Source organism: Gigantopelta aegis, chromosome 3 (assembly GCF_016097555.1).
Source record: "Gigantopelta aegis isolate Gae_Host chromosome 3, Gae_host_genome, whole genome shotgun sequence".
Classification (NCBI taxonomy): domain Eukaryota; kingdom Metazoa; phylum Mollusca; class Gastropoda; order Neomphalida; family Peltospiridae; genus Gigantopelta; species Gigantopelta aegis.
In genome coordinates this window covers 94,525,405-94,539,085 of record NC_054701.1, presented here as the reverse complement: position 1 = coordinate 94,539,085, position 13,681 = coordinate 94,525,405, and the positions used below count along the sequence as shown (strand labels likewise).

Sequence of the window (13,681 nt, the reverse complement as noted above, 5' to 3'; positions counted from 1 at the left end):
CCAACGCTCGGACGTAACAATTTGTTATGACGTATGAATACATGTACATGTCAATCACTCAGCTGGTAATCGGTTTGTCAATACACCTTGAAGGTTATCTATGCTTTCTGAAACTAGGTTAAAAACGGACAGAACGATTGTAGCTATTTAAACAATTTAATACTAATTTAACAGTTTTATATATAAACAATGAAATTATAATAAAATAACTGACAATAGCCAAATTTTTCAAAATAACTTTTCGCGGCATTTTGCTGAATACTACGTCATTGTCAGACATAGGCGTATCTACGTCACTGACCTATTTAAGGGCTTCATCAAGTTCAGTCGCCGTCGGAATCTACCAAAATGATTCTTCGTTGTTTTATGGGGACAACAGGACTTTTAGGCTGAGCCAGATTTATTACGATGTTGCCCCCACTGACATTGCCTCCAAACATGGTGTTCACACCGCCGGAAATATTGATGATCTGTGATTGTTTCGAATTTAAAAGTGTTGTCGGATTTCCTTCGAAGACGAACACGCTGGAACCAAACTTGAGGATTCACCAGATGTAGATATCGCGGACAGAATGTGCGACAGTTCTTTGTGTTGGTCGTGATTTATATGGCTGTATGCATTAACTGAATGAATATTTTTGTGTCCTGTTATCTGCATGTTTTAATGAGCAGGAACGTGATTGTCGTTCAGTTTTTGGACCAGATATTTGTGTGCAGAGAGTGGTTCGTCAGTCGTTTAGTGGTACAAATATTACCACTCGAACACATGTTTTTCATCAGTCCAGCAAGTTTATTTCTACCAATGCATTGCCCGAGGAACCATTGTTCTCCTGCTTTCGGCATACCGAGTGTGTGTGTGTATGTGCGTGTGTAGCAATGTAGAATGGGTCGTCAGCACAAAAGTTTCGCGGTCGTTTTGAAGAATAAAACTTGAAAACTTCAACGGGACATCGAAGGGGATTTTGTGTGTTTGCCCACATTTTTGGAATAACGTCTCTGCAATCGCGGGGATTTTCTCATACTTTGCATACTTGCAAAAGACAACTTCAAAAGACGCCATGTTTGTTCGTCAACAATTTTGACAGGTGAAAATAGTTCCACGTTTTGGTATATAATTTGCGTAATAATGTAATTTGCATACTTATGTTCTAAATATTTGCATACTTATGTCTCAAAATATGTGATTTATGTAATGGGCGTGCCCAATGCTATTCCTTAGTAGTGATATGATAAAGAGAATAACCAACTCGCTACGAGGAGTTACGAATTATTTGTCCCTCGTAAATGAATGTTGTAAAACCCTCGCAAAAAGGCTCGGATTTACAACATTCATTCACTCGGAACAGATAATTCGTAATTCCTCGTAGCTCGTTAGTTATTCTCTAAATAACACTTATAAGCTATTGTACCAATACGGAATAATACTTTACTTTAGATGTAATTAAAATGAGATGTTTATATGATTAAAATAACTAGTTTTAATTAAATACCTTTTACTCATTACTACTTTAGTTATGTGATTAGAATGAAACTTCTAAATTACTTTATACATGTTCATTTACTCATTATTAGTTACAGTTTACCAGATATATTTTTGCAATTTATAATAATATGCCAAGTTAAAACCACAGATACGTGCATATTATTCACATCTGTGATGTGTTCAATGGTGATGAATAATGATGATGAATAATGATGATGAATAATGGCGACGAATCGGGAAAAGACCAACAGACACTTCTTAATCAAAATCTTATGGTGTTGTGTGTGGTGTGTGTATGTGAATGTTACATGGACGTTACATGAAAGGTCACGTGATAAAATAAAACCATATCATTGGCTATTGGCTAACAAGCTAGGGCGTTGTCCAAACGAAATACGAAATTCTCAACAGAATATCGTAACCTATAAAACTGACATAAAATACATACAGTAAATATTAAAATAAACTAATTACAAATATTTACTCCCGTTACAGTCCTCCTACACGCGGATTTGGAACCATTAAATCGTGGTCAGGGTCGGCTCTCGTCTGTCGACAAAATACAGGCCTACCAGTGAATCAGACCAACACATCCTGACGTCTTTATCTAACTTCTTTTGGCATCAGTCTTGCGCAGAGTTACAGTATTGAATATTCTAATGGCATATTCGTAAACGTCTTGTGACTAGATTAATGCAAATTATTGTCAATTGTCTTTGAAAACAAAATCCTTTTGTGGGCGAGGAACATTTCATATTACGACGTTTTCGCCACAGCTCCCATATTGGATCTGAGCCCCGTTCTACGAAGCGATCTTAGCGCTACGATCACGTTATGTGCTTAAGGTAGTTAGGCACTTAAAGTGATCTTAGCGCTAAGTTCACTTCGAGGAACGGGGCACGGATCGTAAACATATTATTAGGTTAGGAAGCTCTTGCGGTTCATATTGTCACTTCCTGGTTCGGGTATGTCCGTTTGAAATATAGAACATTAAAGATACTGCAAACACTAAAATAGTTTTGTTTTATTGCAACCATCTAGTCCAGTCGTGGAAATATTAATTGCCGATTTAGAAAGTTTACATACTCGTTATTTGATGGATAGTAAAATTGCACTATAGTACTAATTAACTCTTTTTGATATTAACGGCGATATAATATAATTATGCTAATTACGTGGTATTGTTGGGGTTGTGATGGGTCGTTCCATGGACCTTATATGATTTGTCACTTTGAGATTTTCATTTTAAATGCTAATGTTGACAGCGCATATAGTAAACAATATATATATAAACACATGCACAGTTCATTCCACTCTTATGGCATACAACAAGTAAGAATGTTAGCGTATAAAATAAAAGTTGACACATTTAAAAAATAATTATATAACTTAATAACATATAATCTTGGAAAAATTATCTTTAATCTTGGAAAAGTCAACTTTAATGTTGGTTCGGTGCTCACTTTAGATGACAATTAAAGGCTGGGTTACACTGCCAGCAAAATATCGCCTGAGAATATATGTATACTGATAGAAAGAAATAAGGGAACACTTGGTAAACCGACTTTACTTCATGTCCAGCATAGTAATATCTCCATAATATACACAGGTGTAAATATGATTGAACGTCAGTAATGTGGGATTGAATGTCAGTAATATGGGATTGAATGTCAGTAATGTGACATTGAATGTCAATAATGTGGGATTGAAAGTCAATAATGTGAGGTTGAATGTCAATAATGTGGGATTGAATGGCAATAATGTGGGATTGAATGTCAATAATGTGGGATTGAATGGCAATAATGTGAGATTGAATGTCAGTAATGTGGGATTGAATGCCGATAATGTGACATTGAATGTCAATAATGTGGGATTGAATTTCAGTAATGTGACATTGAATGTCAATAATGTGGGATTGTATATCAGTAATGTGGGACTGGATGTTAATAATATGTGACTGAATATCGATAATGTGGGATTGAATGTCAGTAATGTGAGATTGAATGTCAGTAATATGAGATTGAATGTGAGATTGAATGTCAGTAATGTGAGATTGAATGTCAATAATGTGAGATTGAATGTCAATAATGTGGGATTGAATGCCAATAATATGGGATTGAATGCCAATAATGTGAGATTGAATATCAGTAATGTGGGACTGAATGTCAATAATGTGAGATTGAATGTCAGTAATGTGAGATTGAATGCCAATAATGTGGGATTGAATGCCAATAATGTGAGATTGAATGCCAATAATGTGGGATTGAATGTCAATAATGTGAGATTGAATGCCAATAATGTGGGATTGAATATCAGTAATGTGACACTGAATGTCAATAATGTTTGATTGAATACCAGTAATGTGAGACTGAATGTCAATAATGTGGGATTGAATATCAGTAATGTGAGACTGAATGTCAATAATGTGGGATTGAATATCAGTAATGTGACATTGAATGTCAATAATGTGGGATTGTATATCAGTAATGTGGGACTGGATGTTAATAATATGTGACTGAATATCGATAATGTGGGATTGAATGTCAGTACATGTAATGTGGGATTGAATGCCAATAATGTGGGGCTGAATGTCAATAATGTGGGATTGAATGCCAATAATATGGGATTGAATGCCAATAATGTGAGATTGAATATCAGTAATGTGGGACTGAATGCCAATAATGTGAGACTGAATGTCAGTAATGTGAGATTGAATGCCAATAATGTGGGATTGAATGCCAATAATGTGAGATTGAATGTCAGTAATGTGAGATTGAATGCCAATAATGTGGGATTGAATGTCAATAATGTTTGATTGAATATCAGTAATGTGAGACTGAATGTCAATAATGTTGGATTGAATATCAGTAATGTGAGACTGAATGTCAATAATGTGGGATTGAATATCAGTAATATGACATTGAATGTCAATAATGTGGGATTGTATATCATTAATGTGGGACTGGATGTTAATAATATGTGACTGAATATCGATAATGTGGGATTGAATGTCAGTACATGTAATGTGGGATTGAATGCCAATAATGTGGGGCTGAATGCCAATAATGTGGGACTGAATGCCAATAATGTGAGACTGAATGCCAATAATGTGGGACTGAATGCCAATAATGTGAACTAAATGTCAATAATGTGAGACTGAATGTCAGTAATGTGGGACTGGATGCCAATATTACGTTTTACGTTGTGACTATAGACGAGGGTTTGATTGTAGTCACTGTTTGTTACTATTTATCTGATCCCTTATTTCTGTCCGTCAGTTTATTATATATCTACATTTGATTTGTACTGACAAGTGTTTAAAAGGTTTAAAAGGTTAACGAAACCACTAGAATACATTGATTAGTTAATCATCGGCTATTGGATGTCAAATACATAGTCATCGTATCCCACGGGTTATCCAGATTTTGGTTTGTATTTTAACTATGCTACGTAGCTATATATATGGGCGTCGATCGGTGGGGGACGGGGGGACGCGTCCCCCTCACTTTTCAACGCCGGAGGACAATTTTTCGTTTAGCACACACACACACACACACACACACACACACACACACACACACACACTTTTAAAGCCGGATTGACGCCCATGGCTATATATATATATATATATATATATATATATATACTCTTCAAAAAAAGAAACGCAAAAGGGTACAAATGGGTTATAACTCCGATTTTATGTTTCCTACCGGTTCATGCTTTGTGAATATAAGGTCATTGCATGTCCCAAACACATTCCCACGGTTACATTCGATAAAACGCAGCTACTGTACAATAAAGTTCCACAATGTGAATATTCGCAAAAACGCAGCCACGTGCAAACCATGTCACCACTGCACGTGCGTTGTCTGCACGTGCAACATGAACACCGACAGTATAAAAGTGCAGGGTGTTCGCTTGCCTGGCCTCTATATCTGGCCGACAGTTGACAATCCAGGACATGCCATGTCTCAGTGAACCGCAGAGAAACAATGCCATCGGCCGACTAGACGCAGGCGAATCCAGAACGGCCGTTGCCAGGGCATTCCATGTGTCCCCAAGCACCATCTCCAGACTGTGGGACCGTTACCAGCAACATGGATCAACACGTGACCTCCCTAGATCCGGTCGACCACGGGTCACTACCCCCGGGCAGGACCGCTCCACCTTCGGGAACGATTGACTACTGCCACCTCCACAGCCACAGCAATACCAGGTTTGCGCAGGATATCCGACCAGACCGTACGGAACCGCCTACGTGAGGTAGGAATTCGTGCCAGACGTCCAGTTCGAGGTGTCATCTTAACACCACAACACCGTCGACTCCGACTGCAGTGGTGCCAGATTCATCGACAATGGCCTCAACTGCGATGGAGACAGGTGTGGTTCAGTGACGAGTCCCGATTTCTGCTCCGACGTCATGATGGAAGATGTCGCGTGTATAGGCGTCGTGGTGAACGTTATGCGGCAAACTGCGTGCAGGAAGTGGACAGATTCGGCGGGGGTAGTGTCATGGTGTGGGCAGCCATCTCACACACTGGCAGAACTGACCTGGTCCACGTGCAGGGCAACGTGAATGCACAGGGCTACATTGACCAGATCCTCCGGCCACACATCGTTCCAGTTATGGCCAACGCCAACGGAGTGTTCCAACATGACAACGCCAGGCCTCACACAGCACGTCTCACAACGGCTTTCCTACAGAACAACAACATTAATGTCCTTCCTTGGCCATCCATATCACCGGATTTGAACCCAATTGAGCATCTATGGGACGAGTTGAACCGACGCCTCCGACAGCGACAACCACAGCCCCAGACCCTGCTCGAGCTGGCAGCAGCCTTGCAGGCCGAGTGGGCCACCATCCCCCGGGACGTCATCCGTACTCTGGTTGCTTCAATGGGCAGGCGGTGCCAGGCAGTTGTCAACACACGCGGAGGCCACACCCGGTATTGACTCCAGATGATCTTGACCTTGGTGGTGTGTCCTATCACTTACTCACAATGGACTAGAGTGAATTGTGAACAATCCTGCAACATTTGGTAATTATCGGACTCACCATTCAATAATTAAATCAATTCTCCAAATGTTACGACAATGTGGTTTTGCGTTTCTTCTTTTGAAGAGTATATATATACAATGTATATATATATATACTGCTTTCATTTTGGCTCATGCTACAGCAAGCGGTTTAAAGTGTAAAATGGTGTTTTAGCTGAGATTGAAAAATATGTAGATTTCCAGCTTTATAATCCATGCGACTCTGAACTTCAGTAACACACCCCCTCTATCCCCGAGTACACATATTTTACTGAACGTGAATAACACTGAAACAATTAAGATGACACTACTGAAGTGAAGCAGTATAACACAATTATTAAATGTAGGTGAGTATGTGTTAAAACAGTGTCTTCATCCATTTGTCCTTTGTCTAATACACAGTAGCCGATGTATTTCTCGTGCTGGTGTGTGGTTAAATATTCAGTCAGTCAGTCAGTCAGTCCGTCATTCATTCATACATTCATTCATTCATTCATTCATTCATTCATTCATTCATTCATCCATCCATCCATCCATTCAAATATTACGCTATTCGAGTGCCTACCTGTCGCCCCTTACGTTTATCGCCACACAATTCGCCTATCTCCAGAATTGCAAACTTGGACATTGTATTAGATAATTTGTGTGTTAAAAGCTTTTGAATAGCTTCAAGTGTCTGAATGGCAACATGAACACTAGTTTGAATATCACCTTATGGTCCACAGATGAAGAGACTGACAAAGTACGTTGGCCTAGAATAGTTTTAAATATTACAGCACCTTTTAACAAGAGACAGGGTTTAGGGGGTGGATTTTCGTTAGGTTTACCTACAATTCCATCATGTAGTTTTATTTTTTAAAGCATTAACAGCGAGAAGATAATAACAAGTTACAAAGCTGGTAACATATACAAAGTAGTTTATAAACAAACAAATAAATAAACCACAAGTTTCTTGCTACTATTGAAGCAAGTTTCTTCTCTTCGTTTGGAGACTCGTAATGTTTTGGTAATCATGGGCAATGTCTCACTATAATGTTAGTCACCTCGAGATCAGAGTTCATTCACGATTCCATTCCGTTTGATTAAAAACACATTTTATTGCATAAACAACAAAATGACTGGACACACGTTTGCCAACTTAATAGGCCCTCTCCTATAATATGATTGTAAATTCAGTTTTAATTGGTTCCAGCCACGTGGTATGCACATGCCCTATGTTTATACAAATAGAGAAACAGAATAAACTGTTTTGATTGAATTCAAGTAAAACAAATAACTGACATAAGGCATTTAAATTTTAAGATCATGGCAAACTAATTATATTTGTAGGTATCGAATGATTTATTGGTCTTGTACAATAAACAGCAATTAAAACTAAGAACAGTTTTGGCATACGGTTAATAGATATATGCCTGTGTATACTTTGTCTTTAAATTTGGGGTTGGCGGATAAGTAGAGAAAACGAAGAAAAAGAAAACAAGGCCGATCGATCTATTGATCCATTATTATTATTATTATTATTATTATTATTATTAAGTGGTTTAACGTGTCCATGTACCACTATGGTTTTGAACACTTCTATCCCGAGTCCAGCCTTCGATAGGATCGGGGGTCTGACTCGGGACAGTGATCCATCGCACTTAGCGTTCAGCCACCGAACTACACCCCGCCTCCGAACTACACCCCGCCACCGAACTACACCCCGCCATCGAACTACACCCCGCCACCGAGCTACACCCCGCCACCGAGCTACACCCCGCCACCGAACTGCACCCCGCCACCGAACTGCACCCCGCCTCCGAAATGCACCCCGCCACCGAGCTACACCCCGCCACTGAACTACACCCCGCCTCCGAACTACGCCCCGCCTCCTAAATACACCCCGCCACCGAACTACACCACGCCTCCAAACTACACCCCGCCACCGAGCTACACGCGCCACCCAGCTACACCCCGCCACCGAGCTACACGCGCCACCCAGCTACACCCCGCCACCGAGCTACACCCCGCCACCGAACTACACCCCGCCTCCGAACTACACCCTGCCATCGAACTACACCCCGCCACCGAACTACACCCGGCCATCGAGCTACACCCCGCCACCGAGCTACACCCCGCCTCCGAAATACACCCCGCCACCGAGCTACACTCCGCCACCGAACTACACCCCGCCTCCGAACTACACCCCGCCACCGAGCTACACCCCGCGAGCTACACCCCGCCACCGAGTTACACTCCGCCACCGAAATACACCCCGCCACCGAACTACACCCCGCCACCGATCTACACCCCGCCTATAGCGGAGAAATAAAATTACTTTTTATTCCACGACTCAGCTGTTCTGTGACCCGGACGGTACACGCTCCGCTACACAGGAACATCCATGTGATATTATACTGAGCGAAATAAGAAACTACACACATTCATAAACGTCAGCATAAATTAACACTTTAATAGTTTTTTGTATTAGGTATATAATATACATTGGTCAAGACATTGAATTATATATTACAACCCCGTTAAATCACTCCGCTGTAAACACGTTTGACATGTGCAGTCAGGACATTGCTGAGTACAGACAAAGAGAGACGGTAAATATTCGCCGACTAGGGTTTTGTGCTTCATGATAAGGACCACATAAAGAACCAATCAAATCGTTCACTAACGTTAGCGTGTATCGCTGTTACTAAACGCATGTCAGGCCCTGTGTTTTTCAGACTCAATGTCTTTAATGATAACTTCAAACTTCAACTTCATTGCAATGCATTACAAACCGCGGACTTTTGACGTCCTTAGAGTTAAGTCCAGACTAAAGTTTCATAAGCGTGTGTCAAGATCCCATTTTAAGCTTACTAATCACAGTATTCAGGAAAACACACAATGTCGATCAAACATCTGATTATTTGTGATTCCGAAATGTTTTAATATCGGATGGAAGAGTACCATTTGGACATCGGCAACATGGGTAGTCTGTATCGTTGGATCACTGGCGTATCGAGATGTTCACAATGTGGGACCACCTCCACTGTTCACGAGTCGTGCTATGGGACATGGTCTTAGAGAGAAAACCGTTTACCTTTTTTTATTAGTAGCAATGGATCTTTTATATGCACCATCCCACAGACAGAATAGCGCATACCACAGCCTTTGATATACCAGTCGTGGTTCACTGGCGTGTCGATATTGTTTTATAATGCGGGGTCGCCTACACTGTCTAGGAGTCGTGTTATGGGGCAACAGGCAAGTGAAACATGGTGATAGTAAAAGAGGTGCTTTGTATGTAGCTGAAAATAAATGTCTGTTTGTTGAAAGCACCACAACCAGACAGGCTCTGCATCTGACCGCCCGATACCAAGGAAAGCAAAGCACGATAAGAGACTAACCTGATTTCAGTAATTGCTTTACTATTCCTACAACTTACCGTGATTCAAGTGTTCAAGCCAGGTATCGGTACGGAATACAATCAGTAGCTTGAGGAGATAGCGGCACATCCGCCAGTCACTGTAACTCGTTTAAAACCTATGGGGGTTTAGTGTTAGAAGGTTTTATTTGGGGGACCATTTTGATTCCTCTTGTGTCGACTACTAACTGAGTGAATGAATGTTTAAAGACACATCAACACACACAAGAGCACACATACAAAAAAACAAAACAAGAACAAGACAAAACAAAAAACCCAACCCAAATAAAACAAAACCAAACACCAAACAACAACAACAACAAAAGGAAAGAAAATAAATAAAACCAATAATTTTTACAATCTGCTAGATTTTAATAAGTAGTCTGCCGGTTGTAGACTCAGGACATGGTCTTGGCATGATGAACGTAATATTATTGTGACAACACCATTTGTTCAACATATGTTCAGTCACTTTCCTTGAATGACGTAATCAAAGTCCATGATGTCATTTAATCTGTGTTCCACATTAAGATAGAACACAATATCCCGTACCCTGGAATTGTACTCAATTTTCACAATTTAAACATGTATGAAGTTTTATGTTGTATACCGGGTCTTGGTACATAAATCGGTCTTTGTTAAATAAATATGATATTACATGTCAAAGGTTACTCCCATTTAAAATGTGAAACGTCTTGAAAAGGGAAAACAAAAAGACGAAAAATGGTATGCTCTTTTGTAAGTAACTTGGCAGAAGTCCAGGATTATGTTAAACGACATGTTTATGTCTCTCGGTTCAAGTTTTTTTGCATTCAAAATATTACTTCAGGAATAACGACAAACAACAGGTCAGCACCACCGATGGTATGGGCAATGAGTCAGTTATACACACATGCATATACAGACGCACATACACATACACGCACGTACACATACGCACACACGCACACACGCGCATACACACATACACCTTTTTGATATAGGGATGAATACATCAAATTCCATGTTAAATTTCCCTTCTTGCTTCAGCTCAGGGCTGAAAACAAATGACGTAATACCAAGGTCAAGACATTGCACGCGCAGTTCTCTCTGTATGCTGCATCACTGGTCGATTACTATTAATAGTAACAATTCATAGGAGTTCGCTCTTCCAGCATTTTGTCTTAACCCCTGAAATTAAAAATGAGATATAATGTAATTTATTTACAAACTTTTTTCTATTTATATAAATTTATTTAGTTATTTTTTTATTTTTTTCAATGTTATGGATGTTGATATTGATTTAAAAGTTAATATGTTTTATATGGTTTTAACAGTATTCATTGCAGAGTTCCCTTATTACCATTATCCGACGCCATATAACCGTAAATAAAATATGTTGAGTGCCTCGTTAAAGCGGCTATGTCTGGAATATTTTTATTATTTAAGCATTTAGAACAGAAAATCCCATTACCTTTGGTGCATATAAGACGCCGCACTCCGAATTGGTTTCACTACACTGGCTTTTCCAAGTTAAAAATAAACCCACTATTTTGAAAATGGGACACTTTTGCCGAGCTCCCTCTGGGCTAAAAATAGTACGGTTCGGCTATTGTTGCATTACAAAAACCGAGCGGATTCTAGCAGCCAATTCCTAGCAACTAATTACGCTAGCAGCTAATTTCAGCAGACCCTCATGGCGACGATCTAAACACCGGATAATACGCCTTTCGATTGTTACCTGTCTTTCACACACTTTTATACACACTGTTATGCTAATTTTTAATTATTCACTACAACTTAAGAATTTTAGAGTTTTAAAGAGTATCTTTATATAATAACAACACAAAAACAAAATAACAACCAATACTTATTTTCACAGTCTTATTGTTACTAATATCCGTATAAATACAACTTAACCGTTTTATTAAGCACTTTTATATGTGAAGTATCACTTTAAAAATCCGTCTGTACCACGGTAATATAGGATGTCCAACTAGTATCGTATAGCCCACACCACAACACACATTATAAAAGGCGTAATGGTCCGGTGTTTAGAACGTCGCCATGCGTGTCTGCTGAAATTGGCTGCTAGGAAGTGGCTGCTAGAATGCGCTCGGTATTACAAAATGGCGAGAATTGTTCTAACTGGCTAGTAAGCATTTGACGATATACGTTAATGACGACAACTTGCGAGTGAATTAAAAGTGCAGTTATGCTTGTATTTGAACTTAGAACTTGACTGTATACGACTGAAACCAGACATTGCAGCTTTAAATAAAACATTTCCTTTCCATATTACCATTACGCAAACGAACTATTAGTATACAGTCAATGATGCAGCTAGTCATGACCGGTTTGTTCCATTACGGGGGGGGGGGGGGGGGGGGTGACAAGCGTTATGTAACTGTTTGGGGGGAGTGGTCTCTCTAAATTTTCAGAAATATCTCAGGGTAAACGTTATATGGGGGTGGAGTAAAATCAAATAAAGGAGAAACATTTGGCTTTACGTTCTTGTTGAACGGCCCTTTAACTAAAGTTTAAGCAGACCATTTGGAAATGACGTCATGACGTCATGGAATAGTCAGAGCGCCATTGTTTCCTTGTTTTGTTTAGGGTAAGTGTCTTTGACTTTATTTTCTGAAAACAAAAATAATGTTACAACCACAATGTCGGGTTGGTTCGATGATGCCAAACACTAATGTCTCAGAACCACAATAGTCCACGTGTGACGATGTACCATTGTCAGCTGATCAAAATAAAGTCTGTCAAACGCATTCGTAATTTCACTTGAAGCGTCGTGTACCTTGTTTATTGCTATTGTAGGAAGATGCAGTGACGTCCATGGAAAAATTAATAATAATAATAACAATAATAATAATAATAATAATAATAATACGGTCTATTTACCTTTACCTCAGTCAAAAGTCCTGAGTTTCATACTAAGTAGACAATGACATCTACGTCGGTATGTTTTTATTTTTCATAACTAGGCAGCATATCACATTTATCATTATGTTTGAAAAGATGAAAGAAAAATGTAGGCCTTCCATTTGTCAAATAAAACATAACAAAATTATTAGCTTTGGATATGTTATAGCCTAATGTGTAGGGTGAGGCAAGTGTCTGTCCCCCATCATCCTACCACAAACAAGGGTCGGCTATAGTCCGTCCCATCATCCTACCACAAACAAGGGTCGGCTATAGTCTGTTCCATCATCCTACCACAAACAGGGGTCGGCTATAGTCCGTCCCATCATCCTACCACAAACAGGGGTCGGCTATAGTCCGCCCCATCATCCTACCACAAACAGGGGTCGGCTATAGTCCGTCCCATCATCCTACCACAAACAGGGGTCGGCTATAGTCCGTCCCATCATCCTACCACAAACAGGGGTCGGCTATAGTCCGTCCCATCATCCTACCACAAACAGGGGTCGGCTATAGTCCGCCCCATCATCCTACCACAAACAGGGGTCGGCTATAGTCCGCCCCATCATCCTACCACAAACAGGGGTCGGCTATAGTCCGCCCCATCATCCTACCACAAACAGGGGTCGGCTATAGTCCGTCCCATCATCCTACCACAAACAGGGGTCGGCTATAGTCCGTCCCATCATCCTACCACAAACAGGGGTCGGCTATAGTCCGTCCCATCATCCTACCACAAACAAGGGTCGGCTATAGTCCGTCCCATCATCCTACCACAAACAGGGGTCGGCTATAGTCCGTCCCATCCCATCATCCTACCACAAACAGGGGTCGGCTATAGTCCGCCC

At 40.2% G+C, this 13,681-nt stretch overlaps 1 protein-coding gene across 1 annotated transcript; it reads left to right on the top strand.

Moving 5' to 3' along the window:
• Positions 1 to 408: 408 nt before the first annotated feature.
• Positions 409 to 8,834, top strand: LOC121368948 (early nodulin-75-like). The gene is made up of 3 exons (XM_041493713.1): positions 409 to 554; positions 7,190 to 7,265; positions 8,175 to 8,834. Exons 1-3 carry the CDS (start codon positions 409 to 411, stop codon positions 8,832 to 8,834), a joined length of 882 nt encoding a protein of 293 aa, XP_041349647.1.
• The last annotated feature ends 4,847 nt before the right edge of the window (positions 8,835 to 13,681 follow it).